This window comes from Mytilus galloprovincialis, chromosome 1 (assembly GCF_965363235.1).
Source record: "Mytilus galloprovincialis chromosome 1, xbMytGall1.hap1.1, whole genome shotgun sequence".
In the NCBI taxonomy this organism is placed as follows: Eukaryota; Metazoa; Mollusca; class Bivalvia; order Mytilida; family Mytilidae; genus Mytilus; species Mytilus galloprovincialis.
The window spans coordinates 66,095,194-66,116,251 of record NC_134838.1 but is presented as its reverse complement, the minus strand read 5'-3'; the positions used below and the strand labels follow the sequence as shown (position 1 = coordinate 66,116,251).

Below are 21,058 nucleotides of genomic sequence, written 5' to 3'. Positions count from 1 at the left end.
TAATTATACGTTGTAAAATAGTTATCAAAATTACCAGGCTTATATGCCAGACGATCGTTTTGTCTACATAAGACCCAACAGTGACGTTCAGATCAAAATAGTTATAAAGCCAAACAAGTACGAAGGTGAAGAGCATTGACGACCCAACATTCCAAAAAGTTGTGCCAAATACGGATACGGTAATCTATATAAAAAAAGAAGATGTGGCACGATTGTTGATTAGACAACTCTCCACAAGAAACCAAAATAACATAGAAATTAACATCTAAAGGTCACCTTACGGCCTTCAATGAGCAAAGCCCATACCGAATAGTCAGCTATAAAAGACCCCGAAATGACAATGCAAAACAATTCCTGGGATAAGAAAATCCTAAGCATTTCGAAAAATTCATACTAATTGTACAAGAATGTTACTGAGATTGAAAATAAGTAAGGATGCAGAATGAAAATCAAACCCCTCTTGTGAAATCACTCAACAGATCTAGGATAAGCTTTAATTTGAGTAGTAATTATACTTATAAAATTGAGAATGGAAATGGTGAATGTTTCAAAGAGACACCAACCCGACCAGAGAGCAGGAAAAAGCCGAAGGCCACCAAAGGGTCTTCAACACAGCGAGAAAATTCCGCGCCCGGAGGCGTGCTACAGCTTGTCCCCTAATAAAAATGTGTACTAGTGCAGTGATTATGCATTTAGTACACATGTCATCGTATTTTATTTAATAAAATGTTTTTACGAAGAAAACATATTTAATGGTGAGCTCTGCGCATGAAGTTACCAATTCAAACTTCCCTGTTTTTTGTTGTTGCACACATTGGTATTTGGTGTTAGCAATGATCCCTATTCTCACTTTAAAAAGGAGATTTAAGACATTAAAGTATTTATGTTAAATATAAGCACGAAAACTACCTAAAATGTTAAAATGCCTGAACTTACCCGGTTTTGAAATGTTAACAAATCTCTGAACACTTGCAGGACTCCTATCCGTTCCATTAAAGATTTGAACTGTGAATCTGTAGGATCTTTCCATGTGTTGTCCACTAACACTGGTACAGATCTCATTTCGTTTCCCATGGATTGCCACAGGACGTGTTGTTATGTTCTTATCGTTAACAGTAAACTGTAATTGGTAATTGTTAACGAACTGTCCATGTGTTGGATCTTTCCAGCAGAATTTGGCTTTTACTCCTTCAACGGATACACAAAATATATCTGGAGCTAAAGTGAAATAAAATGTCAACGTCAATGAGAGCATTTTATTCAAGTATATTAATCCACAGAATTTAAATTATTCCAAAATAACAAATAAGTTTATTGCATCTTGAATGTAAAAACGTAATATGTTTGTTTATCAACTAATAAAGATGAAGTTCTCACGAGAGTTGTAGTTTGTTGTCAATAAATATTTGATTTCCTATCTCGGTGTCCCAGTACACAACACGTATGACCAAATCTATTACTTATAAACTCCTGACAAGTGACGTTCTGACCGTACACGCGGACATAAATTTCTTGACGAATATAAAAACATGCAAGCTGAACGAATAAAATGACTAAAGGATATATAACGACATCAAAAGCGCCTGTCGACTTTCTTTGCTACTATTTATCAACTAAACTAACGTATAATGACAAAGTTTAAAAATGGGATAATTTGTCAATGAAACTCGTCGACGTAATAAAGAAACCTCAAATATCTTCAACTGATAATTCCTATTTTACTATGCAATTTATGAAAATGTCGATATCAAATTATTTGATGTATAAGGTAGATTGTCCCATAAAAATACCACATTTATCAATTGTTGACACCTCTTCCGGAAAGCTTTAATTTCTCTTGTTTTAAAAAGTCAAAATACCGCAAGAAAAAACAAATTTATTCACGGTTTTTATGTAAATCATTTGTTAAAAGTTTTATTTATCAAAAAAAAATGATATATCGCTAGTTAAATCGTCTTCAGTCAATATTTGAAAGTTTTTGTTCGATAGAAAGTGTACGGTAAATTGGTAACAGCCGACACGTCCATAACGTTAATCCGATTAAGACGTGGGCTTTTTTTCTGAATGTTTGTGTCAGAGTATTTTGACCTGTTCGTCTCGCCCAGTTATGAATATAAGTTTGACCGAAATATTTACTTAAGATGTTCAAAGTGCATATCTTAGCAATTGTCATTCGACATCTGCACAGACACTAGAACATCAACCTAGATATGGTGCGAAAATAACTTTTAACTAGATTAGGGGAGGGTTTGCGCCTTCAAACATGTTAAACCCGTCGCATGCTATATTTGTCTGTGCCAAGTTAGGAGCTTGTAATTCAGTGGTTTCTGTTTTTTGCTGTTTTTTCGAACATTGTTTTGTATATAAATCTGGCCGTTAGTTTTTTTCGATTGTCATTTCGGGGCATTTTTAAAGCTGACTATGCGGTATAGGTTTTGTTCATTGTTGAAGTCCTTACAATGACCTATAGTTTTAACTTCTGTTTTTTGGTCTCTGGTGGAATGATTTTTGTTAGCAAATTTACCACATCTTCTTACTTTCATAGTAAAACCTGACAGTATTCAAAGAAAGAAGGAAGAAATTCGGTTTGTTATACCAATCTGGTATTCAAATTAATGTAAAAAGAAAACATAAGTAGTTGCACGTTGTAGATTGTTATAATAGAAATGATCACTGTCTGATTAAAAATGCTGATCCTTTCTCCATGCGGTGCTGTTTTGGTGATCCTTATGCCAGCAAAGCGTTGACATAGGTCTGTATTTCAATAAGATTAACGGGTCACTGTCTGTGTTATATACGTTGAAACGGACATGACAAACAAGGGAATAAAGCTTGATGTGTTAATTGTCCGATGTTATAACGAAAAAAAAATGTGCATGCTTTCAAAACAGACTTTATAGACGTGAGTGTCTCTTGGTTCTTTTAACAAGGAGCAGAGATTGTATAATTTATATGTACACGTTCTTAAACTGAATTGGTATTCAAATTGTCCTTTCGTGAAATTACCAAAACCGATATGCAGCCACTAAGCATGGATATGTAGGCTTAGATAATCGAGGATATTTTTATATATTTAGCTTTAGTCAAACTTGATATATTTCTCTTACTGATTATACATCTACTTACGTGGTATATCTGAGATTTTAACATTTACTGTGATGTTGCTCATTTTCTGGGGCGAACCGGCATCAATGGCGACAATGCTGAAAGTGTAAGAGTCTGCATCGTCTGGAAAGTTTTGTTTTGATACAATGATAACCTTTCCTGAAGAATCTACATTAAACAGTCCTAAAACCTGTGTATCAAAAATAAAATAATCAAACTTTGAATTGTACATTTCAAAATCAGCGTCAGTTGCCTGCACGGTTCCGACAAGTTGAATGTCCAAATCAGCTGATTTCCTGTAAGCAATAAATTCATACGTCTGGTTTTCAAAGACCGGTGGATATAAGTTTGGTTTACTGACTTTAATTTTAATTTCCTGGTCTTGTACAGTTCCTTGATGAGTCCCGTAAACACGAAATCGGAAGACATAATTAAGTGGTTTGTTCATGAACTGTTTTGAGTATAAGTACCACTTGTTGTCCCCTGCTATCGGGTCTTTGAGCATGAAATAGCTAGCATCAGGCGTATTGGTTATTTGTACTTGTTCTAACCGTTGTCCAGTAGCGGCATCGTAACCGGTGATGGAAAGAATTGGAGTACCGGGAGGTGCGTTGATATGAATTAAGGCAGGATTTGGTTCGACACTCAGTATTAACTTCCTGAACGATCTAGTAGCTGAAATAAAAAGGATAAATAAGACTTTTCTCATATTTTGTTTATGTCACAATTATAGTTTTACTTATATGACAATAAAGAATTATTATATTATAATAAAGCGCGTACAAATGGTTAATACAAAAATGAAATAAAAACAGAAAAACCATGCATGGACTTGTATAACTGTATTTTCATGAAGAGGGTCGATGACCGCTGATGTCACTATAGATAAATGAATCGGTCTTCTTTTTTTCTTTTTTGTTCAATCTCAAAGTGTTTTGTATATAATGTAATTTGTTTTCATATCAAACATTCAGCCTTTAAGGCTGTTCGAGATATACAAAGAAACATTTGATGTACATAGCAACAGTGTCTTTCGTGTTTGTTGGTATACAACAAAAATTAATGTGTATCACAAATGGACATGTACACATATAAATAACATCAGAACAACTTTAAATTGTAACGGGTACCAAAATGGCAACCATAATATAAGTCTAAAGACTTATGACACAATAACTAAATGAACAAAGATAAGATGACAACTAACCAAAAAAGACTTCATAGAAACAAAATTTAAAGGATTAAGCATCGTTATCCCTCCTCCTAAAAAACCTGTTGAATAATTTTAAGTGATTTAATAATTGAAAACACTGGTACTGTTATAAACTGATTGTAACAATACTTCTATCATTTACTCGGTCACAATGACAGCAAAACTTTACAACAGTTTATTTCATCTGACCATAGTTTAACTCTTTTCCTTTAAATCCAAAGACTTGAATGCGGAAGTTTTGCTTAGAAGCTGTGACGGCATTATTAGATTTATGAAACCTTTCGGCTATCAATGGTTTGTAATTTAGATGTCTATTTTAAATATATTTAAGAACATATATGATACATATCGGTATATATCGGTGCAACGGACACACAGGGCGTGTATCTTTATATATACATAAAAGACAATTGTGTAGTATAAGCCGCGAGGTTAAGACCAATGAGTTCTACAGTCAAGTTAGAAGTAATCGTTGATACAAATAATGACTCCCTCTTCTATCTTGTTCATTTTAAGGGATGCTCTCCGCCGTATGAAACGTTTTGTATGAAAATTCTAATTTGAAAAATGCAATAATTTAACGAAATTGCCTTTAAACAAATGATAGTACTGAACAACGTTTGAATTTATATATATAAGCAAAGGCGGATCCAGGGGGGGGGGGGGTTCCGGGGGTGCGCACCCCCCCTTTATTTTTGCCGATCAATGCATTTGTATCGGGACATATGTTTTGCACCCCCCCTGCACCCCCCCCCCTTTGCCCTGGGTTAGCACCCCCCTGCACCCCCCCCTTTGCCCTGGGTTAGCACCCCCCCTTTCGAAAATTCCTGCATCCGCCCCTGATAAGTGTTTATTAAAATAAATTATTGCATGCGTTTTATTTAAACACCTTGTTATTTGATTTTAACAACTTTCTGCTTTTGATCCTGTTTGGGAATACGATAAATGCAGAGTATAATGGCATACCTCTTTATTGGAAATGCCTCTTTACTTTCTAAAAAAAATCTTTAGATTGATTGGAGCGACTTTGGTTTATCATAAATCTTGTTTTGTTCTGCTCTTAGTAACAGTTGATTTTTCAAGTTCTTCATATAACATTAACTAACTTAAAGTATGATCTCTGGCCTTTGATGTGAACGGTCTTTATAAACCATTTATGAAATCTTCATATATCTGTTTACATCTCGTCCTGGTAAAAGTTTCGTAATCATAATTTTCATTTTGATTATCAGCATTACGTCTGCGTGTGATCAAAAAGAGTAAAAACCACGAATATTTGTGTCTGCATTAACTGTTAAAAAAAAGAGTTGCTATGGCGAATAAGAAATATTTGGGATGTATTAAACGTTCAAAAAAGATTAAAATATCGAAGTTGCAAAAGTTCATCTCGATCTCGATATTTATTTAATTTTCTATAAGCTTTTTAGTCCAAATTTTTGAATTAAAAAGTTGACTTTTCCATGAAATATATTTTGAAATAAAAACAAAACATTTCTTTTAATCTTCATCCCAACTCATCCTCATTTTTATTCAACATGATGGTTGGTAGCCAAATTCTAATAAATAATGAAAACGCTGATGCATTCGTAATTTGTTGCTGAAAGCTAAAATTTGGAAAGATTGAAAGACGTAAAAAGATTTATAAATAGTAGCGCTCTCAGGAAGGCATAAATATATTTACCGACACACAAAAAGGTATTTACTATCGTTTCAATTAAGGTTCATTAAAATGATTGGACAAAATAGAGGTTTACAGCGCGTCAAATTCTTTTTGTGAACACATAAAACATATGAAGTTTTTAAGGCCTATCATCTTCCAGTTATATCAAGTTAATGCATTTCGTGTTACAGATAGATGATATTATTATTTTTTTTTTCGTATCATGCATTTCAAATTGTGTCTAATTGTTATGGTGAACATTTCAGACGAAATCAAATATTAATTTTTTTCAACATACTCCCCCCTTTCCTTTAAGTATTTTGTGCTGCACAAGAAAACTTTAAACATTTCATATTTATTTGGACTAGTGTTCCTTCACTTTGTTTTTTGGGGAATTCAAGTTTGGTTTTGTTGGGTAGTTGTTGTAGTTTATCTAATCAAAAAACTATCAGCTTGAAGTAAAAACAAAGTACGTGACGATGAGATGGCCACTGCTTTTATGTCTTACACATTTATATTCCAATTTGCTTTAAAATCGGAAGTAAAAACTTGTGTGCGGTTAAAATGAAATTTGAAATATTGCGATCTTACCTGTGTATGATGACGTCACTCTTATTCCGTGTGCTTGCAATGTTTGGTTACCTCCAATGATTTGAACATTCATTAAACTTCCTACAGATTCTACAAGGCTTACATGTATCCATAAGAAAATCCAAACTACCATTATCTTAACACAAATTGTCCAGTAACAAAGATTCAGTTATTTGTAAATTCATTTTCATTATTTACACTGTTTAATCAAATAAAAAAGAATAAAATGCTTTCTTTGAAGGTGCAACGGTCCATTTGTCAATTTACAGTTAGTTAAACTACAGTGTCAACATGTTGAACTTTTTCTCATTATTTCTTCAGTCACTATACATGCTTTGTAGTGTTTCTCTGATGTAGATGTACATGTCAAATTAAATGTAACATATGTATGAAATATATTCCATAAAGATATAAACAAATGAAAAAGTAGCGGTGGTTGTAATAATTGGTGTCAGTTCGTAATCCTCCATACATGTATTTACATTTAAGAAACCTTTATGTATTTGTCATTTGAACAATATGAATAAGATTATGTCATGCTTGGAATATATTGCACGCATATTTCCTTCTTTCATGTAAATTATTAAATTGTTCATTTCAATTTCCGTCTATTATTGTATGATACGGTTTTAATTAACAACTTGTACGTATTGCTTTGAACTGTTGTAGCTGTTAAATTCGCTTCAAATAATGTTTCCAGCGACAGAGCAAGATTTTATAAAAACTGTACGAAACATTTACATTTATATTGTAAATATTTGAATTATCCCCTTACCCATATGCGATGTTCGATTTGCTTTAATTGATATGGATCCATCGACATCAGTTATTATAAACTGAAGGAGATTGTTAATCTATTAGCATTACTAAACATGTTATTTCAATAAGATTCTTGCACTGACCTTCGCTAAAATATTTCATGTATATTTTTTTACGATCTGCAGTGGTCATAAATCTTTATTTTATTGTCCATAAAACTTTTCATATCTTCAATTAATGTCGGAAATATGTTCTAATTGATTCGATTGATTGATTGATGACATTTTTTATCGCTAGGGGCGAAGACTTTTAACATTTTGAAAAAATAAATCAAGAAGAAAGTTTTTTATATATTACTAACACTTAAAGGGAAAACCCGGAAAACCCATCAGAGTCATGTGTAATATTTTCGTCTGACTGATCTTTTTGCGTTATCCGATTTGATATAGTTGCACATTTTATGTTTGAATACGTTTGTTATACACTTATCCAGGAATTACTTTTAGCCCGATAGTATACTCTATTATGCCCGCGTCACACTGTCCCGATTTTTATATACGATGGACACCCGAATGCGAAAATTGTAAGTTCGTACGAAGTTGGTCCCGATCTCGTTAAAATACCAAAAAGTGACCGAAGAAAGTACGATGAATAACGAAGTCTATACGATGGTGCCGAAATTATATACGATAGCAAAAGATGGACATACGAAGGTTAACCGAAGACGGGTATTTAAGCTTCATATATCAGCCAAAGACTACACGATGGATCACGAAGGCTACACGATGGATTACGAAGGCTACACTATGGATTATGAAGGCTACACGATGGATTACGATGATGGCGCGATGTCCATACGATGTATTAAAGATACGAACAGAATTTCGACAACATATCGTTTCTGTACAAGTCTGCCATGCATGGCGGGAAATCGATCTTTTTGTCTAATTCTTATAAAACTTAGTTTATTATCCCCTCGCCTACTACATGTAAGTTGCGTGTATATAAAATTGTTATTGACACTCTAGACCCAAAATGCTCAAAACTTGGTATGGTGTTACTCGTTCAGAATATCTTAAGCGCTATTGACTTTAAAGTTCAAAGGTCGAGGTCACAGTGGCAGTTGTAATACAAGGCAATATCACCCTTGTGGACACTCTAAAACCAATATGCTTCAAAAGATTTTAACCACATTTGGTATATTGTTCCTCCTTGTAATGATCTGACATTTTTTACGTTCAAGGCCAAAGGTCAAGGTCATGCAGATGGACTTGTTTTTTCTCCTTGAAATAGCATAATACACAGGAATTGGTTGCTCATTTTTTTTACCTGCTGGTTCTAAAGACAATATTAAAGGTATTTCCAGTTACTGAATGTTTTGGTTGATTTATAGAAAAATAGTTTATGTATCAAATATGCATATTGAATCAATTTACCATTTTCTGCATGTGTATATACAAATATAGTGTCCATATTTGTCCCCAATATGTTACATTCGAGGGGATGCCACGCTCGGCATTGCCTTGTTTGAACTGTAAAATGTGTGCACTAGTCTGAATAATCACCCATAATTATGCCCATGTTTACTGATCTATCTTAAAGGTAAGGTAATGGGTTCATTGATCCCTTTTATTCAAAAAGAGCTCTTTCCAGGAGAATATCATAATAATATAGACAAACTTTAACCTATAATGGTTTACTTTTTAAATTGTTATTTGTATGGAGAGTTGTCTCATTGGCACTCACACCACATCTTCCTATATCTAAAAGGAAGGATGTGGGGAAAGCAACAAATGCGGCAAAATATGACATATAAAAACCAAAATGGTTATGGAGTTAACATTCGTGTGACAACAACTCAGACGATACATAAAAAAATCAGCATAATGAAGAAAAAGTTGGTTTCCCTATATACATGTACCTGCAGTGTTGATGTACGAGGCGCGTTTATGATTTTCATTATGTTACTTGATATGGAAAATTGACAAAAAAAAATATTTTATTTGTAAAAGTAAATCCTGAGCCTGTAATAGCTGCTCTTCTTGTTCCATTTGAATTAATAGAAACAACGCTGTCGCCTTTCTTGTTCTCATAGAATCATATGATATGAGCTCCAGGTTTTGTGAACGTCTTTCTTAACTGTCATATTAGACTGACCAGTGCATATCGCGCATGGCACTTTAAATGTATTTTAACGCGAAAATTAACAAGTAACATTTAGCTGGATTTATTGCCGTCGTAGTTCCATCTTGTCGCCTTCGTACTTTTATTCGATGGCAACACGACGGGATTACGAGGTCTTCACGAAGTCGTGTTGCCATCGTAAGACCTTCGGGTATCTTCGTGATTCATTCGTGTAGACATCGTAATGTCAAAACTGCCCGATGGAAACGATGGAAACACGAATGCAATACGATGTGCAAAGATGCATTCCCGGTGACATTACGATAGTGAGGATAGTGATACGAACTCAATACGAACCCTCAACATCGGACGCACCTTCGGGGATTTTTTAATATGTTAAAAAATTTAGAACCCTTCCCGAAGTTGTCCCCGAAGGCTAGAAAAAGTGGCCGATAGTTCTACGATGGTTAAAGATGGCACTACGAATAGCCCGATCTAGATACGATCAGTCCCGATTTTGAAAATTTCCATTATCGTGTTGCCATCGGCGTAAAAATCGGGACAGTGTGACGCGGGCATTACGAAATACTCTTATCCTGGAAATTTCATTTTTTTCAAATAAATATACTTAAAGTATCAACAAGCGGTTCTTTTATTTGAGATCGTAAGTTATATTGATGAATTGTATTTTTTATGCATTTACTATTAATATTGTTACAAATTCATTTAGATAATACCGAAATAGGAATCATAGCTGCCGAGATCTAAAATAATGTCTCCCGTGTATCTGTTACCCCCTTAGAAAACTTGAAATAGGAACCAGCTCTAGTTCGCGCTATTTCCGAAATTCGTGTTCCGTGTTGCTTAATCTTTATTTTTCTATGTTGTGTTGTGTGTGCTATTTTTGTTGTTGTGTCTGTTTGTCTTTTTCTATACTTTAGCCATAGCGTTGTCGGTTTATTTTTGATTTATGAGTCTGAATGTCCATCTGGTATCTTTCCGGCCCTCTTTTTTCAAATATCCTTCTCGAAATTTATATCATAGAATATTCTTATGATTTTAATCAAGTGTAAACGCCACAGAAACTTACCAAAATAAACGTTAAATTAAACCCCCGTGATAATTATCGACTATAGATGTATACTTTTTCATATCTTAAGCAAAGTTTAGTATTGTTTCTTTTTATTAGTTTTTACCTTTTTGCATTTAGGACTTTCTGAAATTATGGTATCGTATGTATACATGTTTCTGGCAAGCACATGGCATACACAAATGAACTAGGTATCATACATGTACACATTTGTATACATCATGATTGATTAATTGTTTTTTATGTATACTATCATCATCAACATTATCATCATTCATATCAAAACTTTACATTATGTCTTGATTAAAAATTAAAATCCGAAACGTTCAGACTACCATTAAAATGCTTGCTGTCACCGCATTTCTGCATTTTTTCAAGTAGTGGTAGGTAAAACAAACATTCTACGATATAAATGTTTGTAGTATTTATAGTTTAGAACTCATTATTTCTTGTGATTACGTCAGGAGACGCAGCCATGGGGTATGGTAAACCACATGTCTTGTCTAGCTGGCGTGCAAACTTTATTTGTTGTTGGAAACATAACAAAGAGTTACGTAACTAAAATATAAACAAATCTGGTAAAGTCATTTGCATTTCAAATAATTAGCTATAACACATATTGCAGAACTTTTCGTTCAGAAAATTATTTTCCCTATCTTTGAAATATAGATGAATGAATTTAGTATTCGAAGTTTTTCTTTTCTTTTTCTCTTCAAACTAAGAAAGATACATTTAAATCGAAACTACAAAAACAAATTAGTTGAGATGCGAAACAATTGAGTGTTTGGACAGTAATGAGACTGATACAAATTATAAAACATAACGTGTTAACTAAAAAAGCACCGAAGGTAAAAGGTACAAGTTTGAGTGGATCAGTTTTGTCAAAATAGTCCGAGATGATTCTAGCGCTATAGATGGTCCAAACAAGTCTCAAGCATAGAACAATCTCAGACTAACATCTAACCCAGAACATCTGGGGTTGAAGTCATAAAACTTTGCTCAGTGCTCGGAGCACAAAAATCATGATCGAAACATGAAATCAAACATTTTTATTGGTTGATTTTGGAGTGTGAGTACCAAAAACTGACTCAAAAAGTTAATGACTTCAAGGCCCGGTGTCATTCACCTGACTAATTGTATGTGATGACGTTTTGTTGCAGTCATTATGCTATAAACGTATAAAACATATTTAGTAGAGTTGTCGGTGAAGTTATTTGGCATCAAAATTGTGTTAAGGAAAATGTATGTTCATCCAGTGCAGAATAAAGGATTTTATTCTCTAAAAGGGTTACCAGAGGAATCAGCTTTGGTGTAGATACATATTATTACGGAAAAGAAAAGTCCAAGTAATGACCAAATATTAATGTACATAGTTAAATCTGATGGTAAATAAGGTTTGTGATGACATCCATAATTTATTTTAGGTATATTTTCGAAATGGTTTAGAATTTTTAAAAAATGTATTCGAGACAGATTACTGATGATCATTTGGTTACATTGTCATTGTCGGATATAGAATTTACTTATAATTTGCCAAAATAAAGATTTTACTATGCTGTTTTCAAAATTATAATAAAAAGTATGGGTCACCGTGCTATTTTTCAAGCTATGAGTCGTTGAAAATTGCCTTTATTTGCTAAGAATGATCATGATAAAAAACATTTTTGTGCATAAAAAGAAATCTATTTCAGATAGAATTTAGAATTAAATTGTAAGAAGATAGGTTATATAATATGTTTTAAGAAAATTATTAAAAACAATTGATGTCATCGAACTTGTTTTCTTGGTACAAGTAAACTGAATAAAAAAAATCCCAATCAGTCCAGTATAAATTTTTCATTAAAAGAGTCATCTCCCCTTAAATGGCTTAGCTGAAAAAATGATTCTAAAACACAAATGTTTGGTATTTATTTAAATATTTTGAATACTGCAATAAATCAGCAAGTTTTCTTCATATAAAAAGACAGTATAACCAATAAAAGTGCACATCTTTCTTCAAATTTGCACATTTGAGAAAATAACTAGACTGATTGTGTTCTGCGTTAGTACAATCCAAGATGGCGGTTTAACATGCATGAAGCTATTATTTTCATACGATATCCACGTCATCTTGAAATTATTACGTAACGAATATTGATTCTCATTGGTTGCATTAATATGATATGGTAAATCAAATATTATTTTGGCTTGAATGATGTATAAAATTGGATACATGTACAAAACAAGATTAAACCGGCGATGCCGGAGAAATAAAATTATAGTATATGTACTAGTAATAAGACCTGACGAACAAATATTGTTTCATGTTGACGTAATTCATGATACTGCAAAGCACTCCGTACCTTTTTAAAAATGCTCTTTTGACTTTGTACTTGTTTGGCTTTATAACTATTTTGACATGAGCGTCACTGATGAGTCTTATGTAGACGAAACGCGCGTCTGGCGTACTAAATTATAATCCTGGTACCTTTGATAATTATTTAAAAAGGTCGAACTTGTAGATTGTCAGCCTTCAAACTCTTTTCTCTTCCATTATTTGTCAAGATATAGCCTCGACTCGTTTAGGAGATATCAATTGTCACAATCCGCATCTGTGCAGTGATAGAAGTACTGTTATTGTTCTTACAACCTCAAAACTGACTAAACCAGGGTTAAAATAGTCTTTCACGATAAAGATAGGAACAGTGGAACACGTTTATATATACAGGTTAATGTTCTTATGTATGTACAATCACCAATAAATACTTAAAAATCTATATATAATCATGCAAACTATATATAGGTGCCATTTTAATAAATTTTGTAATAAATTACACTGTTGATGAATATATTTAATGAATGGTGTCTATAAAGTACATGTATTCTTTTATATTTCCTTCATTATGTCATGTAGGTATTATAATTCGAGTTGAGGCACTTAACTATGAAGTTCAATGCCATCTTGTCAATATAGAAGACAAAATGAAATAAAGAGAAACTGTTTAAGATTAAAAATAATGATTGTAAAAAAGTCACTTTAATATGATTTTTATAAATGGGATATATTAATCTCCCCGGGGTATCAGCAGCCCAGTAGTCAGCACCTCTGTGTTGACATGAATATACGTGTTGAAATGTTGAATGTTATTTTCACCACACCATAAAAGTTAAATTACTTGACTATTTATCATTATTGTTTAAATGAAAGAAGTATAAGTATATACGTGTACATAAACTTTTACTTGTTTTACAAAAGCAAAAATCAAGAATGCTCTTAATCGTTTTCTAGTTTATTTCACTTAAATCACTGCCCACCTTGATAAATATTTCTTGAAAAGAAACATGTTTACAATTCAGTCTTGGCATTTTGTACTTTAAAGAAGGAATTTATCATTGAAAATTAAGTTCATTTTACACTTTGAAGTACAACCGAATCAATTATGATGGTTTTGCACTTTCGAAAAATATTTTTGTACCAAAAAGTTAATGATTTAGATGAAATGAAATGATATGATTGCTCGCTTATCTGTTGATGTCGCTACATACTGTCTGTAATTTGTGGTCTTGTGCAATTATAATTTTGAAGTATATTCCCATATCTATATAATTGCGAGATAGCTTACGTTTAGTTTGAAAGTTCAAAAACAAAAACGCGTTCTTTTTTTTTTGGATTATTTTTATCGGTTTTTAATATTAGCCACTTGAATGTAACGTTCAATCGGAGATCCAACCTCTATGTTCCCTACTCATATCTTCATCTTTGATCTATAACTTTATTCTTTTCTACGGAAGGGTCTAGGAAAAAACTAGCGGTGTCGAAAACCAGACAACAAACTAATCAAAAAACAGAATTCAGCTTGATGACTGGCTTACAGTTTATAAAAAAAAACAAGAAAAAACATTCTGAAATAAACAACAAAATACACATACGAAATTACGCTTAGGCTTGGACAAACGAACTCCCGAAAAACCGACAGGACACCAGTTTCAACAACAGATTAAGCATACCCTGCTTAGAATGCAGTTCTCAATTTATTGTCCTGTAGTAACACTTTTTAGTATAAAGCGCTTCCTCGCTTCATACAAAATGTACTTCGGTCAACGCTTTTACACCCCAATGAAGTTACAAAAAGAAGCATTCAAATCTTAAATATAAAGCCAGTCAGATAAAATATCCGGCTTTGAACACGTGTCCAGGTTCCTCTCTTGGAGAGCATTGCGTACCGCAAATGCGTCATTTCCTTATTAAACTTTTGAAAGGTGAACTCGGTGCAGCTATTTATCAATCTTGAACACAAATCCCTTGTCAACGATAACTATCAAAATGATAAACAAAGAAAAGCAACAGGATTACATGTTAGATAAACTAAGTCTAAAGTATTTTTGAAGGACATGTATGTATATTTTCAGATTTCAAACACGCGACATGGCAGACATGTTAAATGGAAAATTAACGAGACGAACAAATTAAAAAAAATGGCGCCAATTAACCAGCATTAACTACAGGCAAAAATGATAGTTAAGCATGTTAAGGACATTTAAAAACTATAAAATGTCTACATAGTAAAAACAAGTTCAAATTTAATTATGTACAACCGTATGTAGTATTTGATATTTTAATAATAACTTAATTGATTAAATAGATATTTTAGTGATTGATTGATTGATTGATTGATTGATGAATATTCGTGATATTTAGGACAACTGACTAACCAAAATAAGACATACATTAATGATGCTTTGAAAATGGAAAACGGGAAAATACGTGTTAATTTTGAAATGCAACTGGAATAATAGAAATTCTTGAGCCGGTGAAAATGGAAATCTATACTATTAAACGAGAAGACCTCATTTTGTGTGTCGCTTCTCTTCTTTCCCCAATAAATTAAACAACACGCCTCTGTGTCCTATAGGTACAGTGCAAAGTCGCATTTGTCATCCATTTATATGATTATTCAGATTGACTTATTTTGGGAGAAAAACGAGAAAAATGCATCCGGGTATTGTTTCCGTCATTGGATGAAATTTTAAGTCAGATTAGACTTCCGATTTGCGTTTTTCTGTATACTTTGAACATAAAATATACTACGAATAAAGTGTATTTTCCGAATTCTATCTGCTATCATTTTCAAGTTTACTATCCACGGCGGTCACAGAGTTTATTAAAGAGAGAGGGTCTGTATGATATATCAATGACCACCGATCGATTAGTAAACTTTATTTATATAGTAATGAATGTTAATAATATACAGGATCATACAGATAAGTGTTAAAATTATTCATGTGAACTTTTGATACCTTTTCTGAAATTCTCCAATCATTAATCTTTTACAAAAAATAATTGATTACAAAAAAAGAAGATGTGGTATGATTGCAATGTTGAGACAACTCTCCACAAAAGACCAAAATGACATAGAAATTTACAACTATAGGTCACAATACGGCCTTCAACAACTAGCAAAGCCCATATAGCATTGTCGGCTATAAAAGGCCCCGAAATGACAATGTAAAACATATTCAAGCGAGAAAACTAGCGGCCTTATTTATGTACAAAAAAATGAACGAAAAACAAAATTGTAATACGTAAACAAACGACAACCACTGGATAACAGGCTCATTAACTGAATCTTCATATCATACAAAACATTGAAATTAATAGACAATAAAAAATTTGGAATTTTGGAAACAAAGGAGGAGGGATAAAAAAACATTTTCCTGTTCCCAAGTACCTATGACTTTTGATACTTTTCCGGAAATTCTCCAGTCATTCAATATTTTACAAAATTCTTCCAACAACACTTTACATACTTTCAACTACGCTCTGAATGCCCGCGATTTCGCGGGTGTGTTCTAGTCACCTTTTAAAAATCAAGAGTAACACCTTGTTGAAATAGAAGTCACAACCATTGAAGATCAGTGTACATACCTAAAAAAATTACAGAAAAGTGCGTTTTTTTAAATTATCAATGCTCTACGACTGTACTAAATTATTGGGTTAATGGATTAAACATTAAAAGCACAAAATAACCCGGGAGATTTTCAACTTTGATAAACTAGCTTTTATAACCCGTTCCAGTTCAAAAGTATGAACAAGATTTTTCAGATTGTTTACAAAATTGAAAGGCGGGTCTCTTGAATGCTTATCTGATCGTAATTAATTCAACTTTCTGTAAAATGTAACTGTAGTTTATATATAAAATAGTAATCTGTATAATTACTCCATGTCGATACCGTTACCCCTCACATTTAGATAACTTTCGCCACAAAATTAATTTATGAAATATGCACCATACGATTAAAGATAATTAACTCTTCTGTTTTGTTGTTTGATATTTGCTTAGAAAATTAATATCTACTAAATTGTGATAAGTTTTATTTTGATAGTTTTGAATTATTTTTACAATGGAAAGCTGAATGAACCTATTAGAAAGCTAAGAAGGTATTTATAATGTCTATGAAAGCATTTGCAGATGTTTAAATATTGTTTTTGGAATGTAAAGCTAAAGTTATATAAAGAATGTTATTGAAGTCGGAAACTACGAAGAGCTAATCGAGAAATCATTGTTTGTCTTGTTCCAAAGACTGCACACTATTGCAAGGCAACAGAAACATATTCTCTATTTTCTCGATTTCTACATAGGGTTTTTTTAATTTAAATTCATGCTGGTTGTAAAATGATAAATTATTGATTTATGTGCAATAATAATATGAAATGATATTCAATCGTTTTCGAATTTGGTAGGAACATATAGATTGGTGGGATGCACGACATTTTGCAAGATGAGTATGCCGTTATATTGCACGTAAACGCCGTTGAGCTAACAAATTTTTGTCCCTTAGTTCTTAGCTGATAGTTTTATGATACAGTAGGTTATCATACCAAATCTCCTCATTTTATCATATATTCTGATTTCAAAGGCAGCTACATTTCAAAGATGTTATGTTTGATATATAGCAAAAACATAGTGACATTCCATAGAATACCTGTTGCAATAAGTATCAATAAAATGTCCTGCTAGTTCGATACTTTTTTCGATAATATGAGAATGTTTTATTTGAATGATAATCAGGTATTGTAAGTAAAATATTTTCTGAACATACAAGATTAAGAAAAGGCATGGTAATATGCTACATATATATTTTGAAAGGTTCGAAACTCGCTTATAATCATTGAATTTTGACTTTTGCTTCTTTAACACCAAACAGAATGCGGTTTCAAAATATGTCATGTTTTTAAAAATTAGAATATGAAACACAAAAAAGGATATTTGGTATGATAACCAAATCCGTCATATTCATATCAACAAGTTTACCTTTAATTTTAAGGTCGACAAATTACCTTAAATTATCAATTATATAATACTGTATTCTCTGTTTTATTTTTCTGCTTTTTTCAATCGTTGTAAGTTTCATTTATTTGGCAATACATTAATGTATTTGCAAACTGACTTTCCCCAATTGAGTTCTGTGATTAGTTGACTATGCCTACAATGTTTCATACAAACGCATATGCACGTATTAACAGTAAAGTTTGAAAACACGAAAGGTACCGTTTCAACATGCAAGGTTTTCAGGCAAATGGCAACAACAAGTTGATTTTGGAAACCCTTTGCATGTTCAAGGCCCTCCAGTAACTGCAAACAACAACAAGTTTGTGTAAGGTACCGTTTCCTCATGCAATACCGTCAAGGCAATGGCAGCATCAAGAAATTTGTTTTATGTACGTACCATTTCCGTACACAAGACTTTCCAGAAACGGCAAACAACAACAAGTCTGTGTTATGTGTTGTTTTCACATGCAAGACCGTACGTCAAACAAATGGCAACAACAACAAGTTGATGATGGTACCGTTTATATAAGCAACGCCTTTGCGCAACTGTCAATAAGAACAAGCATAAAAAGGCTTATTATTTGGTTCGTTTATTTCACGAGGTTTTTGTAGTCTATACATGTCATACATTACCCTATAAACACATGTTTTTGCAGAAATAATATGTGTCTTACCTTTTGTTGAACATACTAAAACCAAGAACACCAATACCTTCCCCAAAGGGAACATCTTCTACACCTGAAAAATACAAATTGATTCATCAAAAACATGAAGCTAAAGAAAAGGTTTTGCATGGGTTTAACTTTTGATTAAAATTCGAAAAAAAAATACAAGCAGCATTTAAATCACAGATCTGTAACAAAAGAGGGACGAAAGATACCAGAGGGACAGTCAAACTCATAAATCGAAAATAAACACCATGGCTAAAAATGAAAAGGACAAACAGACAAACAATAGTACACATGACTCAACATAGAAAACTAAAGAATAAACAACACGAACCCCACCAAAAACTAGGGGTGATCTCAGGTGCTCTTGAAGGGTAAGCAGATCCTGCTCCACATGTGGCACCCGTCGTGTTATAGATTTGAACTTAATTTCAGTAACACAGTGACAGAATAAATGATTAAAAAAAACAATGCGACGATTTTTCCATTCTTTGTGTTAAAATTTCCTGTTCTCATATATGCATATGCACGAAGGACTGTATAATTAAATTTTGAATGCCTAGCGTCCAGTTGCAAATATTTGATGAATAGTCTTAACGAGAACAAGTTAACGATTAATGCAACAAGAAGGCTCTGCTAGATATGTCGACCATGATGAAGGGTGGAAAATGTGAACTTTCACCGAAAAATGAACGTGAAGAAATACAAGTCCACTTACAAATTCTCCGTTTCAAAATCCAATGCACTCTATGTAATATTTTCAATAGCGTATGTAACACAACACAAGGTTATATGGAACACAATTTTATTCAAGCCGGTCTGGATCAGTGTCCATAAAGGACGGTCTCTCCAATAACAGTACAAGCAATAGTTTATGTACATTTCATTTGAATATAACAGTTTATCAAAATTTCTATTACTTTGACAATATAGTTTTTATTCTAAAGATACAAAGATGAATATCTATCAAGCTGACTTGAATTGACATGTTTTTACCAATCTGGACAATTTATAGTTGTGAATCTTGCGTATGTCCAGTTCATTAACTAATTGTTATTATAACATGTCAGTATATGGCCTACATGTACAAATGTAAAATTGAGAATGGAAATTGTGAATGTGTCAAAAGAGACAATAACCCACCCATAGATCACACAACAAATGTACTTATATTTTCATGTAATTTTAACCTTGAATAAAAACAACCTGTCTAAAACTTATTTGTATAATTTTCTTGATAGACATTTCACTGTGTTGTTTAATTCAATGAATTTTATTAAACATATTAAGAGTATGAATATATATATATATATTTTTAGAATTTTATCGTGTGTTTTTCTATGTTGTGATGTTATGCTATTGTTTCAGAAAAAGGGAGAAGATTTGGAACCATTAAAACGTTTAATCCCGCTGCAAATGTTTGCACCTGTCCTATTTCTGGAATCTGGAGTCGATTTCACAAAAAAAGCTTAAGACTAAGATTGAAGTCATGAACAATTCAGTATACTTACGACCAATCTTAGTCGTACGTTTTTTGGTGAAATCGACTCCTGATGTACAGTAGTTGTCGTTTGTTTATGTAATTTATACGTGTTTCTCGTTTCCCGTTTTTTATATAGATTAGACCGTTGGTTTTCCCGTTTGAATGGTTTTACACTAGTAATTTTGGAACCCTTTATAGCTTGTTGTTCGGTGTGAGCCACGGCTCCGTGTTGAAGGCTGTACATTGACCTATAATGGTTTACTTTTATAAATTGTTATTTGGATGGAGAGTGTCTCATTGGCACTCACACCACATCTTCTTATATCTATATATATATATATATATTGAAGCCCATCATATTGTCACACGTACACAAAAACGCTGTGATTGGCTACCAAGACCCCACCAACATCACCAACAATTGAAATACACCTGATGACGTGACTGGTAATTTACATTTTGGTATGCAAACAATAAAATTTCCCATATTTCTTTAGATTCTGAAACGGCGAATTGTAACATCTTACAATATTTTGTAAGTATTCCAACCGGTCTTTGGTTTTCTATGTTTTGTTTTGTAGACTATTCGTTGTCATTTGATTTTTGTTTAGCATTGGCGGTTGTCACTTTGTCGTCGTCTTACAAGTTTGAATGTCTCTTAGGTATTTTCTGCCCCTCTTGCTTATTAGTTGCATGTCACTATACAATGTGGAGTTAGGGTTTGTTGAGCGCATATACATAAGCATTTTCCAGTTCGCATCACATTTATGTGCCTGAAGTTGTTGGTTATCACTTGGTCTTGTTTTTTCGTTCACCTACTTACGAATAAGGGAGAAAGGTGAATGTTGGCCTTTGTCGAGTATACAACTACCCAGCAATATAAAATGGGCAAAAACAGACATGCGATTTTACAACATGACACACTTGAAATCTTTAGTAACTACACGTGTAGCATACATGTATTTATCGGTGGCAAAAGATATGCCATACCAAATATAACAAAAAACAAAGAAACTTAATGTTATATCTAAAGATATCCAACCCAGGAGGGAGTT

General features: G+C 32.9%; 1 protein-coding gene across 4 annotated transcripts in view; it reads right to left on the bottom strand.

The window, feature by feature from the left end:
- LOC143081975 (uncharacterized) overlaps nucleotides 1–21,058 on the bottom strand; it is a 69,159-nt gene that overhangs the window by 31,132 nt on the left and 16,969 nt on the right. For 3 of the 4 annotated variants that reach the window (XM_076257593.1, XM_076257594.1, XM_076257600.1), the window contains exons 2-4: nucleotides 18,527–18,590; nucleotides 3,127–3,780; nucleotides 937–1,218 (exon numbers count right to left, since the gene is read on the bottom strand). In XM_076257593.1, coding sequence (XP_076113708.1) covers nucleotides 937–1,218; nucleotides 3,127–3,780; nucleotides 18,527–18,581 — 991 coding nt within the window. In that variant the 5' untranslated portion in view covers nucleotides 18,582–18,590. Of the gene's footprint in view, nucleotides 1–936; nucleotides 1,219–3,126; nucleotides 3,781–6,569; nucleotides 6,971–18,526; nucleotides 18,591–21,058 lie in introns of those variants that run through there. The other variant, XM_076257589.1, reaches the window with a different exon arrangement.